Raw genomic sequence first — 11,230 nt, forward strand, 5'->3', positions numbered from 1 at the left:
ATTGAGTTGTTCTAAATAGTTAATTACGGATCTTTGGAGGTCACAATTATCTTTAAATATATCAGTCAATAACACTGAACTAGCAACATTTCTTCTCTTTCTTAGTGACCCTCCTATCACGTTATCAATGATGTCATCATATATATTATCGTAAATTGTTTTTTTAACGAGATCATCTGTAGCTGATATATCAACTACTATTCTTACTTCATGAGTTGCCCTACGACTTGTTATTTCATAAATCACATTAAGAGGAACAATTACTGGGGTCTGTGTTTCTAACGTAACATCAAATGATACATCAGTTATTCTTATTATAGAGTTGAAATTATTTTGCAATGCATCACGGAATGATATGATTCTATCATGGCTTGCCTTGATAGAAAGATAGCTTCTATTGGCGACTTTTTCACTTTCCTGTGCAATTTGAATTCTGAGGTCAGTAGCTTCAATTTCTTCGCTTTTAGAGCTATTTTGTAATGTCAATACCGCAAATTCAGAACTGAGCTTAATCAATTGATTGAGAGCCTGCTTGTAGTGAAAATGTCTCATTTTAATGTTTGCAATTAGCTCTTCATCTTCCATGCTAAAATTTTCAATAATTTTTGTACGATTGCCATAGCATTCTTCATTCTTTGCATCACACACAGGATCAACTTCATACACTGCACAGGGTGAAGTGTAATTACAATTTATATTTTTATGTTCTTTAACAGATAATACATCACATTTTCTGTACCTTACAACTGCACTGAAATGAGTCTTAGGTGACCATGTATAATCAATAACTTCTATAGGCATACAAGGCATTTTTCTCTTTGAAAAAATTGAGCCAACTATGCCAACTACAGCAAAAATGGGTGATGTTGTCACTAATGACAAAATTCCTCCTACAATTGCCCCTGTTAGGTCTTTCTTAGGCCTACCATAACTGCATATTTTTGTCTTTGTCCCAATCTCTTCATGAATGGTAGCCTTTTCACGTGCATAATAACCGCAAGACTTTTCCACAACGACAGTAACAGGAACAAAACATGTCGTAAAGACTATTCCGCTTTTACATGTTCTTTTGCATTCTTGAATACGGCAGGCACTTTCTATTGATTCTGACAACTCTTCTGTTGCATTCCAATAAGCTTCTATTTCATGATAAAGTAAAGCTTCGTGATCATCACGATCTTTCTCAGCTCGACGTAGTTCTTTCTCTATTGAATCAAGATTCGTCTGTATTTCTGTCCATTCTTTTTCTAACGTGTTGCGATGCTTTGTCAAGTCAGCAACTTTATGACTTGATGATTTAAATGCATTGTAAGCAGATTCAATATGCTGTACAGCATTCTCAATTTCCCCTCTCAACTCAGTATTAATATAGTTCGACAAATCACTACTAGAATCAGCAGTGAAAATAACCTTAAGGTGCAATTGTAATGATCCCCATGGTCTATCAGCACTACCTCTTCCCAATACATTAGTCTCACCAATGTAAAATAAATTAAGAGGTGATCTAAATTGAACTCCGTCTTCATTTATCTGCACAGGTGTCGTTATTTGAGTATCAAAAAGAGAAATATTAACAGATGGTAGCATGCAAAAGACATCATTGTCATCAGAAAATAATATTGCCTGAAGATCAGGATATTTTGAATCAGAATTGGGCAGCATTGTAATAAAGTTTCCAATCGTAACTTCACTTTCTATTCTTGATTGTATTGTTACTGTGCTTACCCTGTTTGGAATAATTCCTATATTTTGTGGAGATAACGTGAGTTTAAGTGGAAGGTTACTGAATTCAAGCTCGTCAATACGAAACACTAAGCAGCTGCTAAGTATTGATACACTGTTGATATGATCAAAGTTATTGAACTGAAAATGTGACTTGACAAGACATGGCTCTGTTGATTTTATTTGAATGTATTTACTGTAAGTACCATTAGTTAGCAATGGTGATAAATAAAGATCAATTTCAAGCCCAGGCATTATTGGATCATCACTGCAGCTTTTACCTAAAGTAAAAATTAAAAATTAAATGCACAAAAAGAGCATAATAACATTTGATGATTTTTAATAATGTATAAGCACAAATATTCTAAAATGAAAAAATATTATTTACCTTTTGTTACATACAATCCTTGTCCATTGCCTGCAGTCAAATGCAATACAGAATGCTCATGACTTGCAATTAAACCAGATCGTATTTCTACATCCATTTCACCTTTTACAGTTTGTACCTATAAAAATTTAAAAATTAAGTTAATAGATATTGCTAATGTGCTCACAACTTGACAAGAATTTTCAGTGTCAGTAGCTTCAGTAACTGATCCATGAAAAATAGATCGAACCTCTAGATATTGCTCCTGAAAACGTCCAGTAATACTCATTTCAGCTTTTAACTTGTAATTTGGTTGTGTTGTAGAAGTAAAGATATTTCCATCCCAGTAGGTAACAGGTTGATCTGTTGATAATCCATAACGTGATGTCTCGATTGATTTTATATTGAATTCCCAATTATTTTGTCTTAATCTATTAAAAACTGCAAGATTCTGAATTTGTTCATCTAATTGAGGAGGAATAGGTACATAAAGAGTTCTATCACCACTGCAGAGTGGATACGCAAAACAAACTGTTTCAGAAGATGAAGCATACAATTGCTTATCGTTATTGTAGGCAAATTGAAGGCCAGAGCTAGTAGTAATAACATAGTAGAGATCAGTGTTTGTTGTATCAATAGGTATATTAGGACACTCCAATAAACTAGAAAGCTGATACTCTGGTACTATTTTTGCCAAGTAGTCACCAGTAGAGTAATAGTTTTTGTTGAATTCACCATCAGCTTCAATAGTAAGGTGTTGTGGCAGTATGGGTCCCACTGCTGATAGAAAAGTGTTTATCATTGATAAACGTTTAACCATGTCACGTACATCTTCCATTCTTTGAGGAGAAACTGAAGTAGATCTACAATCAGCACAAGGTGAACATGACAGACCAGGGCGAGTAAAATCTGTAGTAAGTCCTTCATCTGATAGCTGCATATTTATTCCAATTATAGAAACAGGTAGAGACTGTCGACCAACAGAAACAAATATGATACCATTTGATGTATATTCATTGTTTTGGCCAGTCCATGCACATGTTGACGTAAACGATATTAATTGCTTAGACCTTCCAGTACAATATCTTGAGATCAGGTCAGTATGAGGCCTACAGCAACCCTCAGTGAGTATATTGTTTACATCTTCTCCTTTGAAATACTTACCAGTTGCCTTTTCATCTGAAGCAACTGTTACTCTATCATCAATGGTAGTGGCTTCTTCTTCACCTTCATCACTCACTCTTAGTTTAAGTCGAATAAAACTACTTTGAGATGATTCAAGATAGAAACTAGAGACATTGTCAGGATGATAAATTGTGATTTGATCACTTGGAATAATAGCCACAGGAGGTTCAGTAGTAATGCTGACAGTAACTGAAGACTGAGGAGAGGCATAAATAGAAATGGGAGGTGAACGCTCATTATTATTTAATAATGGTAAATCTGATATGGTGACACTGAGTGTACCACAATACTTCCCTACATATTCATCAGGGCACACACAGTATGGTTCATTACTATCTGATACATAACAAGTACCAGTTAGACAAGGGCTAGGATTACAGGCAGTTGTTTCTAAAAATTAAAGCCAAAAATAAAACCAACATTAATTAATTCTTTATACTAACCTTTACATATTTCTGGTGGTGTCCAAAGAGCTACTCCCTCAGTAACAATACATTCTTGATTGTAAGTAGCATCAGTAGCAGAATCAATGAAATATCCAGGAACACAACTAAAGAAGCAGGTTGAATTAACACTAGTCTGACAGGACTGAAGTTGGACACTGTTCGGTAGTGTTTGTATCTCAGAACATTGTTTTATTTGACAATCAGTGTTAGTTCCATTCCAAGTGGTATCAGTGCCACACAATCTAACAGATGAACCGAACAAATCATATTCATCTTTACATGTAAATGAGCAAGTACTATTAACAACCACTGGATAATCTGAACACTGCATGTATCCATTGACAGGAGCAATGAGAGTAGGACAAGGTAATGCTACAAATGTACGAGTAAAATAAATCAAATGTCAAGAAACCTAACCTTCACAACTGTGGCCATCACTTGATAATTCGTAACCAGCCTCTCTGTCACAGGAACAATAATAGCTCCCAATCATGTTATTACATGTTTGTTCACAGCCTCCATTATTAGTCAAGCATTCATTGACATCTAAAATAAAATAGATCAAACATAATGTACATTAATGATACTACATTACCTTCACAAGTGTGATTGTTGTCATGAAGGGAGTATCCAGAACGACAAGAACATGAATATTTTCCATTTTCACAATGTAAGTTTGTACATTCATGATCACAATCATTCAAAAGTGTGTCGTTACATTCATCAACATCTACATGTACATAATCAAATCTTACAACTTAAAGTATAACTCAACCATACCTTCACAAGACACTCCATCACTTGCTAGTTCACATCCTAAATTACAACCACACTTATAAGAGCCTATGGAATTTTCACATTTATGAGTACAATTATCAGTTCCTTCTTTGCATTCATCAATATCTATATTCAGACCATATTTGCACATAATTATTACAGTTGTACAAACCATCACACTTCCTGAGGTTTCTTATATTTTTAGTGAATCCATCTCTACATGAGCAAACATAAAATCCTGGGAAATTTGTGCAGATTTGCTGACATCCATCAATGTTCCTTGCACATTCATTAATATCTAAATAAAAATGCATTACAATGATGATGAAGATGTTAACTTAAAATTAATGAACTACGTAAAGTTGAGGTAAACTGTGGCAGATCTGAGGCACGTGTGTACAAGCTATAACAAACACATCCAGTGAATTTGTCCTCTTACTGGCTTGCATGAGGCAAATTTAACAACTATTATCATTTAATGCAATGCTTGATGTAGCATCCCATCAAGTGATTCATATTCATCAACACTCTCCCTTATAGACTTATGTGGGATTTACCAAAGCCAAACTTCACAATCTGCACAAGCATAGCTAATGAGAAAGCAAAGGAACCCATATGTCTATGGGAATTTTACTTTTGGGTACATGTCTTGTTGAAAGGAACTGAAAGTTTTCATTCAAGGCATGCAGTGTGCTTGACCACGCAATTAGAGCACGATCAAAGGCTATGGACAAATGTTGAAAGCGCTATGCACCATCATGTAGTGTATGTTGGGAATATAGTAACAGGTGGCAACCACATAAGATTCAAATTAAATACTTGTGGGCATGCAGTTTAGAGAGCTAGCCTGATTGCCTGCATTGTAGTTCATTATTTCTTTAACACACTCTTTATTTGAATATAAGTACAATTTAACATTGTTTCGTAAAACTGTCTGTTTATGATAACGTCATGTGCTGTAAGTGCATTTCAGAGGTTATTAGTAACAGTGATCATGAAGTATGGCATTACAATAGGGAGAGCAACATAGAGCAAGTTCAGACCTAGTGACCTCTATTGGGATTGCCCATGTATAAATGATCTATAAGAGCATGTAACACATTAATCATTGATCATCATGGAAAAGGTGATGCAGAGTGGTCAGCAAAGACCTAAAATCTAAGCTTAATTTTTAGACAAAACTATACATCCCCGAACAACATGATTGTCTACCACATGGCAGACTCACTGGCTGCTTCATCTCCCACATGATTAACTTTCAACATCCAGTTAGCATGTGTGAACTAATAGCCAGAAGGAGGGTCCTGGAGGGATTGTGTACACATCAAAGTTAAAGGGACTTATCAAGGGCTTCCCTATAGCTCCCACTGCTGCCTACTTAAGTAATGATCTACCGCTTTGCATATAGTTTTTGAAGTTTGGGTTAATGGTAGGATGACAAATAAAGTGAAACAGTACATGCAGCATGCATATTAAAGTTTATATGCTACATAGCACAATATTTTGGGGAGAATTCATGTATGGGGATTAATGGCTTAAAAGATTGTCCATATAAATTAGGTATAAAATATATTATCTTATATCCATACCTACGCATCTTTTAGGATCCCATGCTGGTGTTTCATATCCTTGTCCACAGTGACATATGAAAGATCCTTTTACATTCTCACAGTTCCCATTTGATCCACACGTGTGACTACCATCAGAACATTCATCCTTATCTATTTATTAATAAATATTACAAGAAACTGTTATAGGCTATAGTACCAATGCAGCTCCTTCCATCATATGCTAGTGTGTATCCAACAGGACAAGCACATCTGTATGATCCTAGTGTATTCTGACACACTGATGGAGACTGGCAGGCATAAGAGTTTTCAACACATTCATTGATATCTATACAATGTTAATCAAAATGATAACGATCATTAAAGAACATAGTCTCTACCTTGTTCGCAGCCCTTTCCCCTGAAACCAGATGGACATACACAATAATTTACATTCGTTGCGCTATTGTGATAGCACTGTCCACCATTACTGCATCCAGGATTGCATTGAGCTGTTAATGCACAGGATATGATGCACAAAACTATGAGAACTTACGTCTGCAATTAGGATAAACACCGACATGTGTAGCAGGGCAGCAAACTGCTCTTGAATAAGACACACTGATGTACACGTAATATCTGCGAGTATCATATATAATCCTGTTAAAAATAATTTAATTATTACTACTATTATAATTGAAATTCTATACCTAGTGCATCTGCTCCAACCAAACCAGCCACAGCGATAGCCATGTTCCCTTTGAGTTCTAGTCGATTGAGACTTGAGGACGGAGCTGTAGCCTGTGTCGTAGCATCTTTAGAATGAAGAAGTGTTGATAGAATTACTTTGTTAGGCATACACTGTACTTACACTGATTGCAGAGACACCAGTGGAATAACGTGAGCAAGAAGGAATAAAACAGCAACACATTTCAAGCTCATTTTTTCTCTCAAACCTATGAGCTTAAAAAAGAGCTCTTGCACCAACCATAAATGGTAGTATATGATAAGTAATTAAAAATAAGCCTGATTAAATATAAGGTCAACTGTAAGGTGGAGCTAGCATAGTAATTAGATTTAGAATAAAAATTTAATAATAGACAATGACAATAATAAATTAATTATTACATATTATTTGTAATTATTATAATTATGAAGCATGCAGATTAGCTAGTCTTGCTTCAAGATCGTCAGTACTAGTTAATTCTTTATCTTCCTGTCCTAACTTACCACCTGCAACCTTAGCACCAGCCAACTAATGGAGAGAAGAGAGAGAGGACCAGAGAGATGGGAAGGAATGAGAGAAGAGAGAGGAATGGGTAAAAGGAAAGTGTATATTGTTTATACTTTGCTGGTGTACTCTAGTCCAATCTCATCCAGTACTTGTCCAATTACTTCATCTTCTTCATCTTCATCTCCTGACAGTATTGCATCCATCGTATCATCCACTGAAACAACAAGAAAATAATAATAATAATGATAACAATAGTAATAATGATAATAATAATAATACTATATTGTAAGGTACTAATAAGCACTTTAATTTAGTGGATTTTATTTTGTGATTTTGCTACTCGTTACACATGAATGTGTTAATTGCCAAATTAAAAATTAAGTAGTTAAGGTTGTAAATTAAATTGGAAATACAAAGTGCAATGTAAATTATGCATTCTAAATTATTGTAAGATGCATACTCACTCATTTCTCCTGCCATGTCCATTTTAGTTGATTCTTTTTCAAACTGTTGCATTGTCTGTTGAATGTCTTCAAGTTTTACTTGTTTGTTCATTGATGCCATTGCCTTGGACGTTTGTCCCATTGCCTTTGTCATAGCAACCTGAGACTGCATTGCCTACAGCATCACATGAACATCACATGATATGATATTAGTACAATTATTAAAGATGAGTTTACTTGTTAGATACCACACATGCACATGCACATGTACATGTATATGTGTGGTAAATATACAGGGTACATTCACTACATTGTGTACGAATTAAACCAAAAGCATAAGGCAATACAAAGTAGGGAGAATTATATCTATCATAATGGGGAAGACACAATACATGTGCCATAGGGTTGGTTTTGAATGTGTTAGAGACAACTCAAGTTGACATACTTTCATTTGATGTCCTGTTGCCGTAATGGTAGCACTCAGTCCATAAGATTTAGTTTTCTGTTGTCTTAGTTCAACCAACTGTTTAGCTAATACAGTAGCTGTCTGGAGGGAGAGAGAAAGAGAGGGAGAGAGAGAGGGTTACTAATTGAGAGATACTTATGTACTACATAAACTGTAAGTGTCAACATGTACAAGTTTTTATACATTGCATCAGGATCAAATTCTTGATCAGAAACTAGAAACTATACACTAGGTTTTCCACAGGCAAAGCTTGTCAGCAAAGTAAAAATTAATTTTGGTCAAAAATTTGAACTAAGCGTATTTCGTCAAAAATGAAAAGGCGAAAATTCTATATTTTTATAACTTTTCTGAGACATATACATGTTCTTATGTTGTGTCGAAAGTTTGAGCTGATTCAAATCAAGTTTGAATTTTTATGAATTTTTAAAGTTGTAAAAATTAGACAAAAACACCCTGTACTACAGGCAGTACAGAGTAATTCATGTATTTAAGTACAATGTATATGTAAATTATTCTGTTATACAAATTAAAGACAGTGAAATGAGTGCCTATCTCATTTCCTATTAATAATTAATTTTAATGACAACCCCACCCATTCATTAATTTATAATTACCAGTTGCTTCTCTTGTCTCTCTGATTGCCCATGGTCTCTCTTGAGTTCTCGTCCTGTTTTATGTGCTGCTACCCCAAACACAAAGCTATGATATCGTCTCGCCAGACCAAACCATTAGTGACACGAAGGGTGTGGTTACTAGTCTGGATATGCGAGAATCGGCGAGACACTCCATAGATATTTTTATCATATCAGTTTTTCTGAAGGCCATTGCTCCTTTCTTTCTTCTGTGATATGTTGCTATCAAGTTCAGAATACCATCTCAGTCCAGCCCCAGTGAACCATTGAGATCACGTGCGCCCAATGCACGCAGCGTTCAAACGACAAACGAAGCTTTGATCATTATAAAGCATAGATAATTATAGTATCTACATTTATGTATAAGCCAAAGCATAGCATGTAAATCGACAGTCGCAGGAATTTGCACTGACTAGATTTTTATAGCTTACTGGAAAATATGTCTAAAGCTGTAACTAACGAATGCAGTGGTGTTGAAATGGAAGTGAGCTATACCATTATAATTATTATTTTGTCCGCCAGCGATCATCAAAACTAAGCAAGTCTAAAGCAAATCAAATAACATGTATATATATAAATATATTTTACTTCAGTGAAGCATGTGTTTTTTGTTTGGGTGAGGCCCATTCACAATGCACCAACACTCTATGTCTTGTGGCCCCCGGCGGGCAGCAGGCTATACACAGCATGGTAAGCTTACTTGATAATTATTTTCTGGGTGTTTCTAAAACATCATCACATTAAATGCAAAATTAGTATGAATTAGCACCAGTCTTAGATTAAAAGTTTCATTACTAGTCATCACTGATCTCTTGTTCTCTAGCTCTCTCTCTTCATTTCACAGTGTCTGAATGATGATGCAACTGGTGCCTCTAATAGCGCTTCTACTAAAAACAAAATTGGTATGGCTGTCAAACTTGTGTAGTACGTGAGAAAATAGTAAAGAGTAAAATTCATACTATCATTGCTATGACTAATGTCACTCCAAATGCGATATTGCATTACTCTAATTCGCCTCGCCCAGCTTTGTGTAGGCGAGGACTAGGTACTCTGGTTTTATGTCTGTCTTTCATTCATTTGGTGTGCTATCATTTAGCTTTGAGAATCTATGTTTACAATCGCATGCTGGTTACCAGACTACTGCAAGCATGCAAGAGCATGCTTGCAAGCGTAACTTCTGCAAACATGCAAAAGTAAGTGTAACTGCACTAGGAAGCTATATAGCTGTTATGATAATCCCTCAGCCTCAGGCTAATTTTTTGTATAGTAGTCTTTGTTTTTGATAGTAGCCACATCAAAACTTAGAGCTGTGGTTTTGAATGAAACCCATGATGTTTTTAAAATGAGTCAGTGCAATAAGTATATAAATTGTGTATTAATAAGTGATAAATCTTGAGATGCTAATAGGAATTTATGAACACATTTTACCAATTTTTGGAGGGACTCCAGAGTCCCATCATACTTTTCACACTTGGCCAGTCTGTCACTTTATATTATTGCATAATGATGGCTTTTTATCACTGAGTTTACTCTAACATTACTCCAAATGTGAATTGCATTACTCTATTTGTGACTATAATAAGTGATAAGCCCTTATTGTGGGTGAGCCTGAGAGCATGTGTACACAATATGGTCAGTTATGGTAGATATACTGTTGAAGTAATTGTAGGCACTATAATAGAAAATAGAATCAGGAACAAGACAATCATGCATATCTTTATGGATAAAACAGCTAAATCATAATGTTTATCTTTGCTTATAGGGATGCCCCTTTGATGTTTTACATTCTTCTATATAGGCTCTTGTAATACTTAATTCATAATGTATTATTGCATCATCATTATATGCATTTGTTTAACATCAAACTGTCAAAATGTCTCACTGTTCAAACACAATACCACATTCAAAGTCAGTTATATTCTATAGATAAAAATGGTTGCACACCACTTCACAGAGCATGTATGGACAGTAACTTTGAAGAGGTTGATAAATTGTTATGCTATGAAGCAGTGGATATCAATGTTACTGATAACAATGGACGCATACCACTTTTTTATGCTTGTGAGGAGGGTAATGAAAAAATTATTCAACTTCTCATTGCATTTGAAAATAAACAGGATCCTGTAAATTTAATCTTATTAAATGTGACATCAATCATGTTGATACTTATAAAGTAAGAGACATAGTAATTATTATTATTACTATCATCATTCCTATTTATATAATAATTTTATGTAGCGTACAGCACTTCATATTGCCAGTTTAAAAGGACATACACAAGTAGTCCAACTATTATTGGAGCATAAAGCTAATGTCAATCTCGCTGATAAAGATGAAGTATATATTGCAATTATAATCTTATTATTATCATTATTATTATTACTATTAGCGTACAGCACTTGATATGGCTG

The 11,230-nt window shown here is 34.9% G+C and overlaps 1 protein-coding gene and 1 long non-coding RNA gene across 2 annotated transcripts; one reads left to right on the forward strand and one right to left on the reverse strand.

Moving 5' to 3' along the window:
• Positions 1 to 7,098: 7,098 nt before the first annotated feature.
• LOC100640259 (charged multivesicular body protein 2b-like) lies at positions 7,099 to 8,915 on the reverse strand (the record flags this gene model as incomplete). The annotated part of the gene is made up of 5 exons (XM_020002290.1): positions 7,099 to 7,299; positions 7,392 to 7,492; positions 7,743 to 7,896; positions 8,167 to 8,268; positions 8,802 to 8,915. Coding segments are annotated over 5 exons (576 nt in total), but the record flags the coding sequence as incomplete, so codon positions are not given.
• A 1,660-nt stretch (positions 8,916 to 10,575) lies between these two features.
• LOC105314388 (uncharacterized) lies at positions 10,576 to 11,230 on the forward strand. Its single transcript, XR_002186832.1, has 3 exons — positions 10,576 to 10,992; positions 11,058 to 11,156; positions 11,209 to 11,230. It is a non-coding gene; the product is annotated as an uncharacterized LOC105314388 (long non-coding RNA).

Source organism: Amphimedon queenslandica, unplaced genomic scaffold, assembly GCF_000090795.2.
Source record: "Amphimedon queenslandica unplaced genomic scaffold, v1.1 AMPQUscaffold_12942, whole genome shotgun sequence".
Classification (NCBI taxonomy): Eukaryota; Metazoa; Porifera; class Demospongiae; order Haplosclerida; family Niphatidae; genus Amphimedon; species Amphimedon queenslandica.